Here is a 22,837-nt window from a genome sequence, read left to right as displayed (position 1 = left end):
GTCTGTCTGTCTGTCTGTTTATGCGTCCATCCGTTTGTCTGTTGGACTGATGTCTATTCATCTATCTGTCCATCTGTCTCTCTATCTACCTGTGCGTCTCTTTGTCTGTCTGTCTGTCTGTCTGTCTGTCTGTCTGTCTGTCTGTCTGTCTATCTATCTATCTATCCGTCCATCTCTCTGTCTATCTACCTATCTATCTGTCCATCCATCCATTAGTCTGTTGGACTGATGTCTATTTATCTATCTGTCCATCCGTTCATCTGTCTCTCTATCTACCTGTGCATCTGTCTGTCTGTCTGTCCGTCCGTCCGTCCGTCCGTCCGTCCGTCCGTCCGTCCGTCTGTCCATCTGTCTGTCTGTCGGACTGACGTCTATCTATCTATCTATCTATCTATCTATCTATCTATCTATCTATCTATCTATCTATCTATCTGTCTGTCTGTCTGTCTGTCTGTCTGTCTGTCTGTCTGTCTGTCTGTCCATCTGTCTGTCTGTTGGACTGACATCTATCTATCTATCTATCTATCTATCTATCTATCATCTATCTATCTATCTATCTATCTATCTATCTATCTATCTATCTATCTATCTATCTATCTATCTATCTATCTATCTGTCTATCTAGGAAGGACAGAGAACGATGAGACAGAATTAATCAGACAGTAAGCAAGGTTACGTGGTACAGGAGAAGAGAAAAAATAGTGCCAAACATTAAAAAAAATCTGTTCGTCTCTCTGTCTATCTACCTATCTATTTGTCCATACATCCATTAGTCTGTTGGACTGATGTCTATTTATCTATCTGTCCATCTGTCTCTCTATCTACCTGTGCATCTGTCTGTCTGTCTGTCTGTCTGTCTGTCCGTCCGTCCGTCCGTCCGTCCGTCCGTCCGTCCGTCCGTCCGTCCGTCTGTCTATCTGTCCATCTGTCTGTCTGTTGGACTGACATCTATCTATCTATCTATCTATCTATCTATCTATCTATCTATCTATCTATCTATCTATCTATCTATCTATCTATCTATCTATCTATCTATCCGTCAGTCTGTTGGACTGATGTCTATTTATCTATCTGTCCATCTGTTCATCTGTCTCTCTATCTACCTGTGCGTCTGTCTGTCTGTCTGTCTGTCTGTCTGTCTGTCTGTCTGTCTGTCTGTCTATCTATCTATCTATCTATCTCTCTATTTATCTATCTATCTACCTACCTGTGCATCTGTCCGTCTGTCTGTCTGTCTGTTTGTTTATCCGTCCATCCGTTTGTCTGTTGGACTGATGTCTATTTATCTATCTGTCCATCTGTCTCTCTATCTACCTGTGCATCTGTCTGTCTGTCTGTCTATCTATCTACCTATCTATCTGTCCATCCATCTGTTAGGCTGTTGGACTGACGTCTATCTATCTATCTATCTATCTATCTATCTATCTATCTATCTATCTATCTATCTATCTATCTATCTACCTATCTACCTGTCTATCTGTTCATCTGTCTGTCTGTCTGTTTATCAGTCCATCCATTAGTCTGTTGGACTGATGTCTATTTATCTATCTGTCCATCTGTCTCTCTATCTACCTGTGCGTCTGTCTGTCTGTCTGTCTGTCTGTCTGTCTGTCTGTCTGTCTGTCTGTCTGTCTGTCTATCTATCTACTGTATCTATCTATCCATCCATCTCTCTGTCTATCTACCTATCTATCTGTCCATCCATCTGTTAGTCTGTTGGACTGATGTCTATTTATCTATCTGTCCATCTGTCTCTCTATCTACCTGATGTCTATTTATCTATCTGTCCATCCGTTCATCTGTCTCTCTATCTACCTGTGCATCTGTCTATCTGTCTGTCTGTCTGTCTATCTATCTATCTATCTATCTATCTATCTATCTATCTATCTATCTATCTATCTATCTATCTATCTATCTATCTATCTATATATCTATATTGAATTGAGTCTCTGATTACATGAGACAATACTGAAATCCATTTCAATCCATGATGCTTTTCTCCATTTAATAACAGCACTTTGCCCTTGATATAATTACAGCACCTACTGCTCCTTTCTATCCATTAACAGGGAAGCCCTAAAACATTCCACCTAATTATCTACAACTAATTGAGCAAAAGCTGCATTTGGGGCGGGGGAGGGTGGAACAGGCCAACAAGGAAGAGTGTTGAAACAGGGAATGAGAGCTGAAATTTCAGGCTCCTGTAGGAGGCATAATAGTGACCTCAGATGAATTAACCCTGATCTCTGCCCCCGTGTTTCATTTTCATGCAGTCATCTTCTGTTAAGAGCAGGTCGGCTCTTATATCTGAGGTAATTTCTTTTGCCCCCTCTCTGAAATCGATATCCTGTTCCAAGTTTTGGGCAGCAGCTGAAATCAAACACATTGTGGAAATAGTTAAATGAAAACAGATTAAACATTTTAGTGCTTTTTTTAATAAATGTCAAATCTATTAATTGTTCACAAAATGTTATCATGACAAATAATCATTTACATATCTTGCATTTCAAATTAAATGTTCCTAATTCAGAGGAGTAAGAGAGGAGCACATGGATCTAAAAGGTATAGGAGTCTGTGACTAGGGCTGATATTTTATTTATGGCGTTTGCTCGGTACACCAGCTTTCTGCTGAACTATAGTCAAAGATGCATTGCTCACAGGAACAGGACAGGAACTCTGAAGAAATACAACGAATCAGAATTAAGAATTTTATTTATGCAAAATTTAGTTTTACATGATCTCATGTGAGGCCACCACGTTTCATTTACCCTCTCTGTGACCTTACCGACTTTACCCAGTTTGTTTAAGGTAAGTTTTACATCTTTATTTCTTTTTGTAAAACAACTGACTCTAGAAAGCATTAAAAGAAATCAGTCATCATTATTCAAACGTTTTAAGAAATACCAATTAGAGGTTGATAATACAGAAACATTGTTTCCCGAAAAGCCAGTTATAGAGATTGTATTGCATGATTGGTAAAAGTTATCAAAAAAGTTTCTGGCTTCAATAACATTATAAAAGGGGGAATAACAAAAAACACTGTCTGTTTTCACTGTCATACAAAATGAAGCCCTAAGAAATTTAAATTTACGTAACCACCGAATGATGTATTCTCACATTTTCATAACAGCAAACAAAGCACTTTTGTCCCTGTGCTAGTGCTTGAATAGTTAATGGAATGCCTGTGTAAACCGATAGCTTTGGTTTCGTTACCATAGGCAAGGAAATACGAGAATACAAGACACATCCTGTATACCCTGTTCTGTTTTTGTGCTTGAGAAGAGGAGCGGGGGTTATTTTGAAGTATCTTTCTGGGCAGTAAATTCGTATAAACAAATACGAAAACAAATGTAGCGTTATGTCGTAAAGAAAAACTGTGTGAAACCAGCTTGGTTCTGTGAACATTAAGAAGTTATGTTACAATATGGCATATTTTCTGCTTCTCATCCTGCTACTGATAATATCTACTGTTTTTTTTTGTGTTTTTTTTTTAAAGATTTTTCACTGGTTCTTAAAAGATGATTTTAATATTTATGTATTTTTTTACTCACAGAAATGGCAACTGAATGCTGTCTCAGTCTCACCAAATACTTCCTCTTTCTCTTCAACTTGACATTCTTTGTAAGTTGCAAGTGACACAGTTCACCGGTCTAAAATTGAAATATCAAATACAAACATTACAACACCATTTGGTACAATTAACAGCAATGAGATCAACTGTTGTCTTTTTGGTCTCAACAAGGCCAAACTTTTACATTTAATAAAATGTACATGTCTCATTCAGCTCTTAGGATCGCTCCTCTTATCTATGGGACTATGGATACTACTGTCAGAGAGTAAATTTTTCAGTAAGTGTTAAACTTGTTTTAGTGCAGAAATCACAATGCTATTTTAATTCTCTTTCTAATACCTATTAGATACAGTGAACTATAACTGAATTTGTTCTGTCTTTTGCAGTTCCCCCCCCTCCGTACATTTCCGTCTCTCTCTTTTCTTACATGCTGATCGTCAGTGGCTCTTTGACCATGGCATTAGGCTTCCTAGGATGTCTGGGTTCTCTGAAGACTGTCAAATGCCTGCTGGGAACTGTGAGTTTTCAGAGAAACAAAATTTAATGGGATGCCATTTGATTGATTTGAAATTTGTGCCATTGGAAATACACTTTAACCTTCCAAATAAGGTTATTTGTTAAAAGAACTACTAAAATGAGCTTAGAAATAGTCTAAGTACTCTTGGGAATCGTGCATGTTCTTGGTACAGGTGTTTGTAATATTCAACAGCATGTTTATCTGCTCCACTGAGCTGTAACTGTGTTAAAATAAGCTTTTTTATCTGCAGTATTTTATCCTGCTCTCGGTTCTTCTCGCGGCACAGATAGTGGGTGGGGTTCTTTTCTACACCCAGAAGACTGAGGTAACTCAAGCGTGATGATCAGCAGTCCCACCCAGTTTGGTGTTGGCCATTTTAGAGCGATCCAGCACATGACTTCTTTTAATTAATTCTCTTTGGTGTCAAGTTTTAAACCAGTTTGATTGATTTCTATTTTTGAAAGCTATGAAGCTTCGGATAAATTCATGACCAAAACTTCTTCAACTTTCAGCTGGCTGGTTCACTAAAGGAGCACACTATTCAACTTATACAGTCATTTGGAAAGAATGATTCCAGTTTCCAGAGTTTTGAAGAGACTCTAGATTACATTCAGCAAGAGGTGAGAGTCACAGCACAGTAAGCAAAAGCACAGAGCAGGAAACAACAAAAAGAAAGCTAATTATGAAATATGAAAAAAAAAATCAAGTTTCTGTTCAAACACTCTGCAAGTGTGAGTTGTTTTCACACATAATTAAGTGAAATCCACAAATTAACAAAGTGTCAAAGTACATACTTTTTGTTTTTAAAAATACACTTTTTAATTTCCTTTTTTTAATTTAAGGCATTTAAAGCATAAATATGATTCATGTAGTGCCAACACAAATGTATTTTACATATTTAAGAAAATATGAAATTACGCCGTTGCATTGCTTTAGCTCATTTAAAATGTAAATTGAAAAAAATTCAAGTTTATATATTTAGGCTAAATAGCTTAAAGGTTAAAAGTTAAGAAAAGGTGTTTGACCACGAAAATACACTACCAGTCTAAACGTTTTCAACAGTAAGATTTTTTTTTTTTTAAAGAAGTCTCTTCTGCTTACCAAGCCTGTATTTATTAGATCCAAAGTACAGCAAAAACAGTAAAAAATTTGAATTTTTTTAATATTTCAAATCATTTTAAATTAAATATATTTTAAGATGCAATTTATTCCTGTGATTTCAAAGCTGAATTTTTAGCATCATTACTCCAGTCTCACGATCCTTCAGAAATAATTCTAATATTCTGATTTGCAGCTCAAAAACGTTTTTTTTTTTTTATTATTATTATTATGTTTTTCAGGTTTCATTGATGATAGAAAGTTCAGATAAACAGCATTTATATTTATTATAAATGTCTTTATCATTGATCCATTTAAAGCATCCTTTAAGTGGACACCCCCCAACCATTTTCACACTGCTGAAAATTTAGCTTTGAACATAGAAAGAAATTACATTTTAAAATACATTTAAACAGAAAACAGTTATTTTAAATAACAAAAATATTTCAAAATTTTACTGTTTTTGCTGTTCTCTGGATGAAATAAATGCAGGCTTGGTAAGCAGAAGAGACTTCTTAAAAATCTTAAATCTTAAAAAATTCTAAAAAAAAATTTGACTGATAGTGTAATTTTTATGAAGATGCAATCTTTATAATGGTCTAGATAAAATTATCTGCTTAATATTGCTGTCTCTTTTTTAATTACTGGATTATGTTTACAACCTGAAAGCAAACTTCGACAGTTACATTGGAAAGTTTGAAACAGGATATCACCTCCACCATTATATCTCTACAGAACAAATGCTGTGGTTGGGAGGGAGAACACAACTGGAAGGGCTCTAAACCCTGTTCCTGCTATAACACAAGCAATGCCACTGTCAATGCGACATATGAAATCCAATATCCAAAATCCAGCTGTCCCAAATGTTACCCAAATGGTATCAATTCCAGTCACACCTGTGAAATTTATACGCAGGTAAAGTTTCAGCCCTGTAATCATTTTGTAAATTGTGTTCCAACATAACACATTGAGTTGTACCATTTTTCTCTCTGTCTCAAAGGGTTGCAGCAAGACTATAATAAAATGGCTGGATGAAAATCTTCTCATCATTTTCGTGGTTATTTTGGCCATTTCTGTGGTGGAGGTAAACAGGCTGTCACCAAACACTTTACACCCGATTCACAAATTCAAATAATTATAACCCTTTACTGTCCAAACTTAGGGTAAATGAGGATAAAGTAAAATGGTGCTCTGTCTCATAGTGTCTTCAATGGATATTCCTCGTATCTTACTGTTGCCTTAATCGCAAACACCGCTGCTGCCCTAGTAGAGAGTCACATGGCAGCCATGTTCAGCTGTCCAGGTCTCAGTTTGTGACTTGTGCAGTGTGTCTGAGTGCTTCATTTTTGCATGTGAATCAATCTTGTATCACCCTTAGAGGCTGGAATACATTCCACAAATTTTAAATCTGAACACTTTCTAAAACACTAGACATCATACACTTGCCAACATTGTACTTTTAAAAACTGGTAAATGGTAATCTACTAAACTAATGAAGATCACACACTACCAGACTACAAGACATTACAAACTCAATAAGCTGTATTCCAGCCTTACGGAGTTTTTTCTTTAATTCTGAGTGCACATTATCCCACTTATTACACAGCTCCTTATCAAAAATAAATAGTTGGACATGATTTATTGATTCAAATTTTACATTCTTACATACATGCGCTCGAAAACGCCGTTATAGCCGCCACATAGACTTTGAGCGTGGACGGGGTTCTGCCCTTGTCCAGCAGCTCTTGTAGGAAGGAAAGCACCTCCATCACACCACAGTTAGTGGGTGACAAGCCGCGGGCTGCGCACCAGCCCGAAAACACTGACCATTTTGAGGAATAGAGCCGTCTCGTAGAAGGGGCTCTAGCCTGCGTGATCGTGTTTAATACTCCTTTTGGGAGTTCATCATATATTCGCTGGTGGCCCAGACATGAAGGGACCACAGCTCTGGGTGAGGGTGCCAAATCGAGCCGCTGGCCTGAGAGAGAAGGTCTCTCCTCACTGGTATCGGCCACGGGGCAGTGCTCGTCAGCTGCATCAGCGCTGGGAACCAGGGCTGGTTTTCCCAAAACGGCGCTATCAGCAGTATTGAACATCCTTTTTCCCTGACCCTCTCTATCACCTGAGGTAGGAGAGAGATGGGGGGAAAAGCATAGAGATGACGGCGGGGCCATTCGTGGGCCAGCGCGTCTCTGCTTTTTGAGTAAAATTCCTGACAGTGAGCGTTGTTCGGAGACGCAAAAAGGTCTACTTCCGCTTTGCCGAATTTTTTCCACAGTAGTTGTACTGTCTGTGGGTGTAGAGACCATTCGCCTGCTGGAACATTGTTCCTGGACAGTCTGTCTGGCCCTATGTTCAGAAGCCCCGGCACATGCGCTGCTTTCAGCGAGCGCAGGTTGCGCTGAGCCCATACCAGGAGGCGTTCTGCAAGTCTGTAAAGGTTTTTGGACCTGAGACCGCCCTGGCGATTTATATAGGAAACCACTGACATGTTGTCCGAGCGGACTAGTACATGGTTTCCTTTTATTTGGGGACAGAAGCGCGTCAGCGCGTTCTGTACTGCCAGCATTTCGAGGCAGTTGATATGTAGGAGCTTTTCCCGTTCTGACCACTGGCCAAAAGACGGTCTGCCCTCGAGCAGAGCCCCCCATCCCGAGGTTGACGCATCCGTAGACACCACTTTTACTCTCGAGAAAGTCCCCAGGCTTACACCTGACTGGTACCAGTCGACTGCTTTCCACGGCTTCAGGGCTGTGACACATTTCTGATTGACCGTGATACGAAGCCGACCGGGCGCCCACGCTTGACGCGGGACGCGCGCTTTCAGCCAGAACTGCAGTGGACGCATACGCAGCAGACCCAGCTGCAGAACTGATGACGCTGAGGCCATGAGACCCAGCATTTTCTGAAATTTTTTGAGCGGGACAGACGCGCCGCAGCGGAACGAGCCCGCTGTGCGCTGAATGTCTGCTGCGCGCTGTGGTGACAGCCGCGCTATCATTGACAGCGAGTCCAATTCTGTGCCCAGGAAGGAAGTTTTCTGACTGGGGGACAGTGAGCTCTTCGCCCAATTGACTCTGAGACCCAAATTCTCGAGGTGATCGAGTAACATGGTCGTATGCTGTACAAGCACTGAGCGAGACGCTAGAATCAGCCAATCGTCCAAATAGTTCAGTATGCGCACGCCTTTCAGTCTGAGAGGAACGAGCGCTGCGTCCATGCACTTTGTAAATGTACGGGGTGCCTGGGACAAACCGAACGGCAGGACTGTGTACTGATATGCCTGGCCCTCGAAGGCGAATCTCAAAAATAGCCTGTGACGTGACGCTATCTGTATTTGAAAATACGCGTCTTTCAGATCCACTGACACGAACCAGTCTCCTTGGCGAACTTGCGCGAGGATTTTTCTGGTCGTGAGCATCCTGAACCGACGCTTCACCAGCGCTTTGTTCAGTTGCCTTAGATCTAATATGGGTCTGTGACCCCCGTCTTTTTTCGGTACCAGGAAATATCTGCTGTACAACCCTCCTTCGCTTTGAGTTTGAGAGAGGGGCTCTATGACTCCTTTGCTCAATAGTTTCGCCACGTCGGCTCGAAGCAGGTGTGCTGCTTCTGTCTGCATTGTGGTCTCGACGCGCGCTGTATAGCGGCGCGGGCGTCGGTGAAACTGTAGCGAATAGCCTCCTTTTATAATGTCCAGCACCCATTTCGAAACCCCTGGAAGCTTTTCCCATGCGTTTGCATGAATAGCTAGAGGTTGAATACGAAACGCGCTCCATTCTATCCGTAACGGAGTGGTTTCGGAGTGCTGTGGCACCAGAGACGTGCTCGTGACATTGGAAGCGTGGGGCACGCTGATAGCGGGAACTATTATGTCTGTGTGTGGATGTGGTCGTGTGGCAACAGGCACATTTAACACACTGCAAACACCGTTTGCCTGCATGCACGTTAGTTTCGCTTTTACGGAAACCTTTTGACGTGCGTGATGTGATGTCTGTGGGCACTGTGAAGTGGGCACGTCTATCACATGTGGAGCGCAATCGATCTGAGCCGATTTTATGTGCGCAGGGTCTGTATGACATGTTGTGCTTGTGTGTAGAAATGGGCACTGAGTGGGCATTTTGACTACACTTGAAACACCATCGGCCGTGGCCGGTTGTGAAGCGCAATCGATTCGAGTCGATTTTATGCACGCTTGACCTGTGAGACAGGGTGTGCTTGTGTGTAGAAATGGGCACTGGGGAGTGGGCATTCTGACACGTGAAACACCATCGGCCGTGGCCGGGACACCAGAAAATACACTCTTTTTTGGATTTATCTGGGTAGCCGTGAGAACGGCTTTTGAGTACAGGCAAACGGGCGACAGAGCCGGTTTGTTGGCTGCAAAATACACTGGAACAGTCATAATACTTGGAACTGAACAAGCAAATACCTTTGGTGGGGGTCCGGCGACAGCGGGACTCGCGCACCGTCTTTTTCCTAGCTTTGTTAGGACTGCTTCGGAGGCTCAGGTTTCAAATCCAACCTGGGTCTCGGGCCGCGACCAGCGGGACGGCGGCCAGAAGAGCGGGAACGCGGTCTCGCGCCCTGCGCTCGGTGGCGCTGCGAAGCGGCAACAGCGGGCTGTGGCTGGGGTCGTGAGCTCTGCACGGGCGGTTTCACACGGCCGGCTGCAGAGCTGGAGCGTTTCGGCAGGAAGTGCCTCATCGCCTGGGACGCCTTCTGTACCTCAGCGAATCTCTCTGCAAAGTCCTTGACAGAGGATCCAAAAAGGCCAGCGGGAGAGAGCGGAGCATCGAAGAACGCGGTGCGCTCAGACTCAGCCATCTCCGAAAGCGTCAGCCACAAATGCCTTTCAGCTACAGTGAGCGAAGCCATGTTGCGTCCGATGGCCTGTGCTGCAGACTTTGTAGCGCGGAGTGCAAGGTCCGTGGCGCTCCTTAGGTCCGGCACACAAATCGCGTCAGGGCCTTCCTCATCCATCCTTCGGAGGAGGTCAGCCTGAAAAACCTGCAGCGTGGCCATTGTGTGCAGCGCTGACGCTGCCTGCCCGGCGGCGGTGTAAGCGCGGCTGTGCAGGTTTGACGTTTGGCGACATGCTTTAGACGGCAGCGCCGACTTAGCACGCCGTCCAGCGGAGGGCGGGCACAAGTGGGCTGCTATCGCCTCCTCGACAGGCGGCAGAGAGAGGTATCCTTTTTTCTCGGCGCCGTCCACAGTGGAGAACGCTAGAGAAGAGGATGGGCGCACTCTCGCTGAGTAAGGGGCGCTCCAGGATTTAGCCAGTTCTTCGTGAAGCTCAGGAAGAAAAGGCGCTGGTTTGCACGCGCTCGAAGCGCGTTCCCCTTTCGGCAGAAAACAGCCGTCCAACCTGTTATGAGCGGGCTGCTCCGGTGAGGACCACTCGAGGCCAAGGCACGCCGTGGCCTGTGTCAGAATCCTCATCAGTTCTGCCTCGATCGAAGCTCTCGAGCCTGACGGAGCGTGGGCGGGGGGAGCGAGGTCCGCAGAGCTCGTCCAATCCTCACTGCCTGACGCCAGAATAGAGCAGGAATCCTCCTCCTCCATAACTGTGCCCTCGTCAGCCGTGTCGGTGCAAGCGGCGGCGGGCAGCGGCCACTTAACATCTGGGACGGAGGCTGACGAGATTGGTGAAGCTGGCGGGCGAACCGGCGAGCTTTGTCGGCTGGGGGGGGGGGTTCCGGTGCCCGCTGGGCACGGCGCTTCTTACGGCGCGACACCGTGGCGGGCGGGGGAGCAGATTCGGCGAAGAATGCCAGGCGAGTCCTCAGAGTCGCCATCGGCAGTGGTTCACAATGAGGGCAGCCGCCCTCAGCGAGCGCGAGCGCCGCGTGCTCCTCACCCAGGCAGGAAACGCAGACGATATGGCGGTCCCCGTCACTGAGTGTGGCTCTGCATGAGCCGCAGGAAGGCATCTTTAAAAAGACGCCTGCTCTTTTATAGAGAAGTGTGTATCGCAGCGGCGACACACACTTGAGATATTAAAGGATATGAGCGCCGGAAAGCGCAAGCTGTTTCGCCTATGTCTGTATGCTGCTGCAACGCGCTTTACATTATTTCAAAATTAAGGATAATTTTTGGCTTCAATATCTCGCAGAAAAGGATTTTCCCCTAGCGTAAGATATTTCTTACGCAGTACGAGAGACCTCTCGTAAGAGAACTAAGGTTCTCTGTTTTTATTACAATCAGTAACTGAGGCATGTCGAATTAGTGGTATTTCAATAGCAAAAAAAGATACTTTGTCTATAGTTAAATTAAGTATAAAGCAAAACTTACAGAGAGGTCACTTTCAAACCTAGCAAAATTCTATCTGTGAAAATTCACTAAACAACAGTCAACTTAATATTAGTCGGTTGAATGGATTGAAATGCTGCTATGGACGATGATAAACATTTAAAATTCAAATAATTGTTTCTAAACACATTATAAATGTTAATGTTTTGCTAAAACACGTTACAAAGACTGTAAACTATGTCTGTGCAACTATGAATTATGGATATAGACCGTTAAACACTGAGCATGACCCCTCCCCTATAACAACTAGAGCCCATTAGCATCAGTGGTTCGTTCACTCAGTTGCAAATTACTGTCATTACCCTTAGTTACTACAGCCTACAGTTTGCTATGCTTTTGTCACGTAAATGCATACCTGGTTGCGATAATTTACAGAACATCTCGGTCATCCATTCAGTTGTAGCGATATTTGACAGTTGAGGGAGATGGCAGCGTTCCCGCGAGTGGGTGTGGTTTCGGCGACGACAGCGAACACGCCCCCCAGCGTTTTAGTTTTCTTTTATGCGTCTGGTTTCCGGTTTAATCGGTGCCCAGATACTTTAAGCTGTACAAAACAGCTGGTTTGGCTGCCTTATATTGCAAATTGGTGTCCCTTGCCATGTTCATATAATTTATTATCTTATTGTGAGTACACTGGTTTGTAGTGCAAACAGTTTTACAGTTTACTGCACGTTGTTATTCTTCTCATTATTTTCCTATAACGGATAATGAAGCGGAAGTCTCACCCATAGGATTACTTCCGTGTTAAAGAAAAAGGTGGATACAGCTTATTTTTTCAAGATTTCGATGACTTATTTTATTTACTTAGCGTTTTTTTAATCATTCAAATTTAGCTGGGTGGTCGATAACATATTTTCTGTGGTGTGACAAACTCAGGACGCATACTTTATATTGCTTTACACAGAATTTTAAAGGAAACCCTGGGTATGACATGTATGGCTTAGTATAACATAAATGATGTCTCTTATTGAAATATGTAGTAGAAAAACCATGAAAGATTTATGTTATTTAAAAAATTGTATACATATTTTGGGCTATTGGGGGCGCCATTATGACATGAAATGGTTGCACTCGGTAAGCTCCTGGCGCTACCTGTTGCTATTTTTATCACAAGACAATTCAGAATACACTCTGAAAATAAAATACTGATACAATGACCACAGCTACTGAAAGAGCTTACAGGTAACAGTAGATTTATGATGTATGTTCCCTGGATATGGAATCAAATCTGTGATGAGAAACTACTTCAGTGGCTGCGGCGTCATTACAAGCATCGACATGTTTACATCCTGTCAGGATGGCATCTAGCGTTTCTTGTATCTGCCGTTTGTAAGCTCTTTTAGTAGCTGCAAGCCTCAAAGGCATCAGGGCTAAAGTGGAGAGAACAAAGACGCTGGTCTTTAGGAAGTTTTATTTGTCCAAAGGCATCTTTACATTCTATTCTCCTCTTCTTATCATTAGGAAATGCAGTGAACGCTTACATCGCTTCTCTTGACTAAAAAATACAACCTCAAGCTGCACAATGTGGCATTGTGTATCAGTATTTTATTTTCCGAGTTGTGTTGTGGTAAAAATAGCAGCTGTTAGCAGCAGTAGCTCACTGAGTGCAACCATTTTACCTCATCAAAATAATAGAGCCCCCATAGTCCAAAATATGTATAAAACAATGAGGATGTTTTTAATTCTATAAGTCTTTAATGGGTTTTCTGCTACATTTCAGCAGACATCATTTACGTTATATTAAGCCATAGAAGTCTTAATACCCGCCGGGGATTCTTTTAAGAAATTACTGACTCTTGAATGCTGTGACATTGACCAAATAAGAATCAAGTATTCTAGAGCGCTGTGTAATAAGTTGCATTAATGCATGATAATACTTGGTGTGGAAACAACATAGCAACCATAGTATTGTTTCTCAGATTAGACATTTAGCTGTATTAGCTGTACATTTTTTGTACAATTTTTTTTTTCTAACTGTGTGACTTTGTTTTGTGAGATTGGAGTGACAAAATATGATTGTACAAAGGCCTCAGTGGTTACTTTTAATTATATCTTCCCTCACAGAGATTTCACTGTGGAATACTGGCAAGGTAGCCTATATTGTTTGTGCTGTTCTAATAGTAGCCTAGTGTGGTGTGAAGATTCGTCCATTGGCTTGGTCCCAACCTTTTTAATCTGTAGTGTTTGACTAGAATAGTTAATTAAGTGCATTGCTAGAGGTAGATATTTTATCATTAATGGTGGACAGGATGGAATAATGTCTTTCATCCTCTTTGCAGATATGTGGTATGATCCTTTCGATGTGTCTGTATAAAGAAAGCTCTGTGGATTACAACACAATTCTTCGCTGAGATGACCAGGATCAGTGAGGAAAAAAACATCAAGTTTTTTTTTCTGTCAGTCATATATTTGATGTTTTGTTGATGTGTTTTTTTATGAGATCTGTACAGTATTTGATTGTTTTAGACAGCCACTTGTTGATGTTTCACATTATTCAGATGTTATGTTTTTTAGTGTTTGTTCATGAAAAACTACAAATCATTTGACCTGTTCATATAACATTTAAAATTCATGTCTTGATTCTTGAAATATGTGCATGTGACTGAGAATGTTCTCTTTTTTCAGTTTAGCCACTGGGTGAAAAAAACATTTGGGTGGGGCTGTATAATATTTCACCATTGTTGTGCACACAAAGCAAATGACCTCAATATTGAGGCAATGTGTGCGATACTCTTCTCATAACAGGTTTTTACATGTAAAATTTAAAAACTTAAATTGTCCTTAATTATATTTGTATATTGTTTTTTATGCAAGTTTGTTAACAACAACTGTTATATGTTTGATTTTAAAAATGTTTGTATTTAGAGCATATATATTTCAGTAAATTATGTACATATACAAATAAACTTTAAAAAGACAAGATAGCCTAATTGTAATAAAACTGCTGTTGCATTAAAAAAATAAAACAGAAAATTACATTTTAAAGTTGATTTTATGTCATAATGACTGCATTTATGTGTGTTTATTTAAACTGGGGATCTAAATGGAATATGGGACACAAAATACCCCACAGCAAGTTATTGTTTGGGCAGGGAGGAGGACAGCACACTTGTTATCAGGTATCATATATATACATGTTGTGGTTTGTTCATCTCCCTCATTTATTCCAGAGCAACACGACAGACTAAGAAGGTAAGGAAGATACTGTCAGACTATTTTTGACTATAATCATATTTATTCTTTTAATCATTCATTATTATTATTATTTATTACTGTCAGTTTGATAAAGGCTTGAAGATGGGACCCCGCACATTGATCCTGATCATGTTTTTAGGTGCCCTCTGTGGTAAGTGGGAAACAATTTAGCCTTTTTCCAAATTATTGTTCTCAGAATTTCTCTGTAATACAATTACAATAAACTGGTTATGCTTTTCAACATAGTGAAATAACATATTACAGCGGTGACCCTGGACCGCAAAACCAGTCATAAGTAGCACAGGTATGTTAAATAGCCAACAATACACTGTATGGGTCAAAGTTAGAGATTTTTCTTTTATGCCAAAAATCATTAGGATATTAAGTAAAGATATTTTGTAAATTTTCTATATCATATCTTAATTTTTGATTAGTAATATGCATTGTTTTCAAATTCCATTTGAACAACTTTAAAGCGATTTTCTCAGTATAGATATTTTTTGCACCCTCAGATTGAAGATGAAAGTGAAAAGTAAAAAATTGATCCTTATGACTGTTTTTTTTTTTTTTTTTGTGGTCCAGGGTCACATATGATATTTATATATTACACCAATATATATATATATATATATATATATATATATATATATATATATATATATATCTCTCTCTCTCTCTCTCTCTCTCTCTCTCTATATATATATATATATATATATATATATATATATATATATAAATACCAGGGTCACATATGATATTTGTATATTACACCAATATATATATATTCACACACACACTGCTGTTCAAATGTTTGGGATTTATTTTCAATGTTTCTTTTTAAGAAGTCTCTTGTGCTCATCAAAGTTCCATTTATTTAATCAAAAATACAGAAAAAAAAAAAAAAAAGAATATTACAAAATATTATTGCAATTTAAAATATCAGCTTTCTATTTTAATATCTTTTAAAATATAATTTATTTCTGGCAAAGCTGAATTTTCATCAGCCATTACTCCAGTCTTAAATGCCACACAATCCTTCAAAAACCATTCTAATATGCTCTTTTATTATCAATGTTGAAAACAGTTGTGCTGCTTAATATTTTTTTGGGAACCTGTGATACTTTTTCAGGATTCTTTGATAAATCAAAAGTTAAAAAGAACAGCATTTATTCAAAATAGAAATCTTTCCGAACTATATAAGTCTTTAAAGTGGTCATATGATGTTGCTAAAAAGAGCATTATTTTGTGTATTTGTTTTAATGCAATGTGTTTATGCAGTTTGAGGTTCAAAAAACAATATTTTCCACATACTGTACATTATTGTTGCTCATCTCTGCCCCGCCTTCTGAAAAGCTTTGATTTTTACAAAACTCATTGATGAAGGAAACCTCAGTTTCAGTGCTCTGACTGGCCAGCAATACGGTGCATTGTGATTGGCTGAATACCTCAAGCGTATGAAGGAAATATTATGCTCCTTATCATGTTGTGATGCCGTTTCTCGGCCGGACTAGACAGAAACAACAACAAAAAAACATTATAAATGAGGCATTTGTTGGATCCAGTGGAGACTGATCATGACTCATACTGTCTTTTTAGGCGTTACGTCGTGCCACATAAACATAACACCATATCTGCATTTGCGATTGTGGAACGAGAAACAACAAGCACTGCTCTACACTGCTCAAAACTCGAGTTTGAATAGTCAATACTGAATTCTTTAAATATAAAAACCTACTTACAGGCCGTCAGTCAGAAGCACAGAATGTCCTTGCCCCACTTGCCTTAACCCTTTGTGTACAGCTGGCATTGTAAGCTGCTCTCCCAGGTTCAGGAAACAGTCCTCCGTGAAATGCGCATCAACACTCGAGTATTTGCGTTGTACTGTTCCGGAACAGTGTTGTTAATGTAACTTATCCACTGCTGTAACACTACTACAGCCGGTAAAAGTTACGCCTTCTTTCTTTCCATATACAAACGGGCAGTGTTATGCTAATCTACCCTCCCCATGACTTGGACCAGTGAGGGCGTGTTTGAACGAGCCGTTTTAGGGGGAGTGGCTGAGTCTTAACTTTTATAATAAATAACTCTTTGGTTTTGAGATTTTAAGCTTTGCAACTTTACAGATCTTATCTTTCCACAAACAACTTGTAACACTCCAAAGGAAAACAAGAAACTGCATCATATGACCCCTTTAAAATCACTTTTAATCGATTTAACACATAATTGCTAAATAAATGTATTCATTTCTTTCAAACGAAAACATTACTGACCTCAAACTTTGAATGGTAGTGTATATTGTTAGAAAAGATTTATATTTTAAATAAATGTTCTTTTTAACTTATTCATCAAAGAATCCTAAAAAAATTAACAGGTTCCAAAAAAATATTCAGCTGTCTCCAACATTGATAAAAAAAATCATAAACATATTAGAATGTTCCGAAAGATCGTGTGACACTAAAGACTGAAGTAATGATGCTGAAAATTCAGCTTTGAATCACAGGAATAAATTCTATTTTAAATTATATTAAAACAGAAAACCACTATTTTAAATTGCAATTATATTTGACAATATTAATTTTTTTTCTGTATTTTTAATCAAATAAACACATTTTCAAACAAAATTTAACAAAGATTTCAAAATCTCATTAGTTGCACAGGCACTGAGGTGCAAATACTGCCAGAAGATTGACAAAGATGATCCCACCTGCCATGCGAATGACATAGAGGAAAAAGAATGCAGCAGTGGTTTAGAAAACTGCATCAAGATCGTAATGAATTATCCAGCCTGTGAGTTGCCCATATTATTTTCCTCAAAAGTTAAAACAAATAAAAATAGAATAGTTCCTTATTTAAGTTCTACTGCATGCATCAATTGATGGAGTGCAAAGATTCATAGTCTGTATTATTTAATCTGAAAGCTATTGTGTGTGTCTTTTTGTAGACGGCGAGGTGCGCAGATGTGCCAACTCCAATGAGTGTGATGCTGACGTGCCTCCTCAGGTGGTGAAACAGTGCTGCAACACAGACCTCTGCAACTGATCTGCTCCATCAGCCAAATATATTTTACAATATGGTCTGTGATTATCTTAAATGCTCAAAACATACAGCTGTCATTAGTTGTTATTTGACTTTTAATTTAATATATATGTAAATGTGAGTAGAGAATAATATAAAGAAATAAAATCTGGACAGCAAAACAAAAAGCAATTTTGATTCTTTGTTTTTCGTAAACTTTTTTATCTACTTGAAAAGTACAGCTAAAACTCTAACACAAAACACCTCAGTCAGCATTCACACAAAAAATGACTTCTCACCCAGACTAAACAACTCAAAAATGCAGACACAGAAACACCACACAGAGCCAAAAAGCATTTCCTGAACTATTTTTTGTTCTTGGTTTATTGCATTTTGCATTTAATTGAATAAAAATGCAGTCAATACAGTTGACAATATTCACCTGTAAGCTATAACAAAGCATTTAAGAAAGCCATTATTTATATACAGATGCATTAATATGCTTGTGTTCAATAGGAACCTTTTATCAGCCACCACAGAGATAGTGGCCTATTGAGTAGAGACAGAACAAACCGCTTGTTATAATCACCAGGGCAGATATAAACAGTAATGCATAGACAGACATTCTCTTTTCTGCTGCCCCTCGAACCACACATCGCAGTTCTGAACATTGACCAAAATCTTGTACATTACAAGGATATAACTTTGCATTCAGTTTAGGCAGAACCCAGTAGAGCAAGACGTACACGAACATAACCTCCACTACAATCCGCAGCATGATGCTGAACAGGTACACCACCACACTGCTTTTGCTCTTGTGGAGGTCAATCATCATCCTACCACCAACATTCGTGGTGGGATCAGTGATGCCTCCCTGCTCGCTTTGAGATCCCATTTCTCTCTCCTTCTTCTTCTGGAACGAAGATCGAAGATGGGATGAAAACAGCTCCATGAGAAGAACCGAGAGCACGAGAAGGATAAAGAGGAAATGCCACGCCATCACTATTGAACTGTTGAAGTGTTCGTTAAAACACAATCTAGTGCAAAAGTGGTCGGTGGTGTTACAGTGGAAATCCTCATTCAGGCTTTTCCATGGAAACTGGGCCAGAAAGATGGTCACAAGGCGGATGCAGAGCATGCCGAACCACATGGTGCGACCTTTATAGGTGGCAGTGGAGTCCACCGCGGTGCGGAGAATTGGGATGAGCCCGGTAACTATCGCAGCCATCGCTTTCTAGGGTGGATGTGTCTTCTTTTTGGAAATGAACGTATCTGCACAAATAAAGGATGTAATACAAATATTGTGAGATACAACATTATCAAAATAGCAAAATGGATATTTTGTTTAAAGAACGTGAAACAAACATACCTTTTTTTATTGGAACGAAGGTTCTGTGTGTTTGTCCAGGGCTGAAATAGTGTCTATATTTTGAGCTTCACTCAATATATAGTCTGTAACTGTATGTGTCATCAAAAATGGTTTCTCACATTTATCCACAGTTTTTTTTTTTTTTTTCTTAACTTGGGGTTAAGTAGTTTTGTCCAAAAACTATAATTATCTATATCTATACACTTCAAATGTTAAAGTCCATCTTTCAAGTTGAAGATCCCTGTGAATGAACGTGTAGATAAATAGTGTAGGAACCAGTTTTTCCTGAAAATGTAATTCAAAATATGCTATTAGGCTTCTGGAGTCGTTTTTGAGAGAGAATTTTACTTCCGCATCTGAAAACCTTGGCAAACGCGGCAGTGACGTCACGACAGGTAGAGCGTAGTGATGGGAAGTTCGGATCATTTTACCGACTCGGATCTTTGAGTCTCGTTCAGCAAAATGAACGAATCTTTTTTCGAGTCATTTCGTTCATTTTACCAAAATATAATTAAAAAGCTACGTTTTACTTCCATAACACATGTAATGCTCATACACGTTTATATAACGTAACGTTGATCACACTACAAACAAGACAAAACTATAAGCTATTAGAAACAAAAAATTTATGCATTGTTTACCTGGGTCTTCATGATTAGCTCCCTCACTTCTATCTATCCGGGTTCGAGTCGTTCGTTCATTACGTGACAAACCCATATAAGCTTAACTAAAGCAGTCTGAGCCTGAAAGAGAATTGATTAGTTCATCTCTCGAGTCTTCGGGTCCGAGTCGTTCGTTCATCATGTGACAGCCCCATACGCTTACCTATGCTGCTGGAGCCGGAAACAGAATTGATTAGTTCATCTCTCGAGTCTTCGGGTCCGAGTCGTTCGTTCATCATGTGACAGCCCCATACGCTTAACGTTACCTATGCTGCTGGAGCCGGAAACAGAATTGATTAGTTCATCTCTCGAGTCTTCGGGTTTAGTATGGAATATAATCACCGTTAAAAATAATCGTACGTAATTCAAAGCATTTGTGTGTAATTTTAATTTACTCGTGCGTAATTTAAAACTATTGAATGTAATTATGTTTTTTTGTCAGAATTGGATTCCAAAATCTACGGCCACGACAGTTTACAGATACAAGATTTTCTGTGTTTGTTAGAATACAACTCCAAAATTTACGACTATGACAGTTCACAGACACAACACTTGTTTTCACAACACCTCTTACAAGCACAACATGCGAATTGCGACCACGAAGTAAGGTGTGCTAAATGACTGTCAAAATACGTCATCACGTTCCCAGGCATTACTATCCGATTGAAGATTAATCGATTCCCCGAGCCGCGCATGCGCCCCGTCACCGTTTTAAACCAGTGGCGCAAAAATGGCGGACCAGCAACCAGGTGCGCACTCATCATCTCAGGTAAGTAGTTTTTTTCTTCCAAATTCGGACATGTTTAAGTGTTAGTTATCACTAATAACAGTGAGGCGATATATTACAGAGACAGGTTAAATATAGTAAGTAAGATTAGCTCACAGAGCAACTTTAGATGTAGGTGCTTCAAGAATATAGGGTTTTAGGAGGTTACTGCAGCCTGTAGCGTGATGAGGTAGGCCTACATAAAAGAATTAGCAATTTTCAGTGTTGACTTACTAACAGCTGTGTACATACACTGTAATACATGGGTCATGTAATATCAGTGTTCACTGGAACATACACTGTCTGCATAATTATTAGGCACATTGATATTGTGGTTATATATTTTTTTCCAAGCACATTTGACCAATTCCAAACCACGTCAATCTTAATAACTACTATTCGTTATTTATAAGTGATATATAATTGTCCATGAAGGCTGGAAGTGAAAAACTCCTTATATTCAGGATGTGCAGAATTATTAGGCACATTTTCTTTTACAGATAAAATGAGCCAAAAAAGAGATTTACCTCAGACTGAAAAGTCAAAAACTATTAAATGCCCATGAGAAGGATGCAATACTAATGCAATACTGGAATTTGCAAAGTTAAGGCATGACCACCGGACAGAAAAACGCTTGTTGCGTCTGCATTGTCAGAAAAAACAGGTGGATGAGAAAAAATGCATATTAATTGCAAAAAAAGTAAGAATTAATGTTAAGAATTAGATATGAAACCATCAGGAACCATTTAGTCTCTTGAAGGACCAGCCCCACATCCTCTTGTAGCACTCTTTCAAAAATATATTCTCCCGAATCTGGCAGTAAGTTTTAAGAGTTCATTTTGGTTCATCTCTGCAAGACAGACATTTCAGGATGGGAGATGGACTAAAACTTACTGCCAGATTCTGGAGGATAAACTGGAAAGAGTGCTACAAGAGGATGTGGTGCTGGTCCTTCAAGAGCCACTCTCAACTCCTCTGTCTATAAAGCCTATAAAAACAGTCTCCATGTATTTCACAACACTTCAGCATGTTTTTCTTATTAATTGAGGGTCATTTTTTAGGATTTTTTTGCCCAAGCAAAGTCTCTGAGAATCTGACACATTCCACATCAATAGGTCTACCTCTTTGCTATCTTTCTCTGGCTTCTATCCTTCTAATCAGTGTTCTTGTGACTTTATTACAAATATTCTCAACAAGGTCACATTGCAAAGCCTACATTTTACATGCTCAGATGGGTGAGAAATTAAAGGGAAAACTTGGATAAATGAGTAGAGATTTCACATTCACTGCATGACATTTTAACAAGGCATCACACTGACTAAGAGGAGGTTTGTTGGGGTAGGGAGTGGTAAGAGCTTCAGTCTCTAAAACGCACTCTGACCTGACATTACATTTAGATCATTTTCCCCTTTAATTTGTCTCACTTAACCTGGTATGTTCCAGTTCAAATAATGCAATGCTATTTACAATATTTAAAGTAAATATTAACAGACTAATTTTATGGTTTCATATAGTCAATGTTGGAATATTGAAGTCTCTTTTCTTTATTTTAAAGGTATCTATCTGTGACCTGTTTTGTTATCAACATCAACTCCTTCACCATGATGATACCAGAGCTACTTGAGGGACAGCGGTTGTTTCACTGGTTGTCTGTACCTTTCATAAGTTGAGACAACACCATGTGGCAAAGGTTCATACTTTGCAACTGCAGAGCAAAAGTCTGAGGAAGAAACTGTGTAAGGTAGTGTTGTTGCAGGGATATTAAACACCTAGTTTTAAGAATGCTTGACCTGTCTTATACACTGTAATCTTTTAAGAAGCTGTAGTAGATATTTTCATGAACTGGATGTTTTCAAAGAATGGTTAACCTGTGTTATATACTGTAGCCTAATCATTTAATAAGCTGTTGTAAATACTGGAAGATGTTTTTCACACTACGTACGCACATTATGTTTGTTTTTGTGTTATATAACCATTTTACGCTGGGTCATTGTATTGCAGGCTTGCTGATGTACAAAATAAACCAGTACAATTCAAATGTTTTAATTAACATGTATTTTTAAGTATGGATATCACACCATTGTAGCCATTTTGTGTGCAGTAGACTAGGCTAAGGTAAGTAACAATAGTTAATTTTAAGTTCACTGAAGTGGAAGAATAATAAACTTACACCTAGTTTTGAAGTAGATTAATATCAAAAGCTTCAATTTTCTCTGGACTCGATTATAAATGTCTGTCAGTTGGAACAAACTAAAAAAAAACAAAAAAAACTTGAGATTTGGACGATTTATGATTATTTAATTTCTGCCTAGATGCAGATGCCAGGTTT

The 22,837-nt window shown here is 39.6% G+C and overlaps 3 protein-coding genes across 3 annotated transcripts; 2 read left to right on the top strand and 1 right to left on the bottom strand.

The window, feature by feature from the left end:
• Positions 1 to 3,555: 3,555 nt before the first annotated feature.
• Positions 3,556 to 14,413, top strand: cd37 (CD37 molecule). The gene is made up of 10 exons (XM_073828979.1): positions 3,556 to 3,621; positions 3,785 to 3,854; positions 3,958 to 4,088; positions 4,339 to 4,413; positions 4,601 to 4,708; positions 5,922 to 6,101; positions 6,187 to 6,270; positions 6,389 to 6,489; positions 13,566 to 13,591; positions 13,781 to 14,413. Exons 1-10 carry the CDS (start codon positions 3,556 to 3,558, stop codon positions 13,813 to 13,815), a joined length of 876 nt encoding a protein of 291 aa, XP_073685080.1. The 3' UTR covers positions 13,816 to 14,413.
• A 278-nt stretch (positions 14,414 to 14,691) lies between these two features.
• LOC141297674 (lymphocyte antigen 6D-like) lies at positions 14,692 to 17,899 on the top strand. Its single transcript, XM_073828110.1, has 3 exons — positions 14,692 to 14,847; positions 17,346 to 17,483; positions 17,638 to 17,899. Exons 1-3 carry the CDS (start codon positions 14,799 to 14,801, stop codon positions 17,733 to 17,735), a joined length of 285 nt encoding a protein of 94 aa, XP_073684211.1. The 5' UTR covers positions 14,692 to 14,798; the 3' UTR covers positions 17,736 to 17,899.
• A 185-nt stretch (positions 17,900 to 18,084) lies between these two features.
• Positions 18,085 to 20,329, bottom strand: gjz1 (gap junction protein zeta 1). Its single transcript, XM_073828793.1, has 3 exons — positions 19,722 to 20,329; positions 19,081 to 19,365; positions 18,085 to 18,983 (listed from the first exon to the last, which is right to left on the bottom strand). The coding sequence occupies exon 3, from the start codon at positions 18,937 to 18,939 to the stop codon at positions 18,238 to 18,240; it is 702 nt and encodes a 233-aa protein (XP_073684894.1). The 5' UTR covers positions 18,940 to 18,983; positions 19,081 to 19,365; positions 19,722 to 20,329; the 3' UTR covers positions 18,085 to 18,237.
• Positions 20,330 to 22,837: the final 2,508 nt, after the last annotated feature.

This window comes from Garra rufa, chromosome 22, assembly GCF_049309525.1.
Source record: "Garra rufa chromosome 22, GarRuf1.0, whole genome shotgun sequence".
In the NCBI taxonomy this organism is placed as follows: domain Eukaryota; kingdom Metazoa; phylum Chordata; class Actinopteri; order Cypriniformes; family Cyprinidae; genus Garra; species Garra rufa.
Note: the sequence above shows the minus strand (reverse complement) of the source record. Positions and strands in the feature narration are given on the sequence as shown.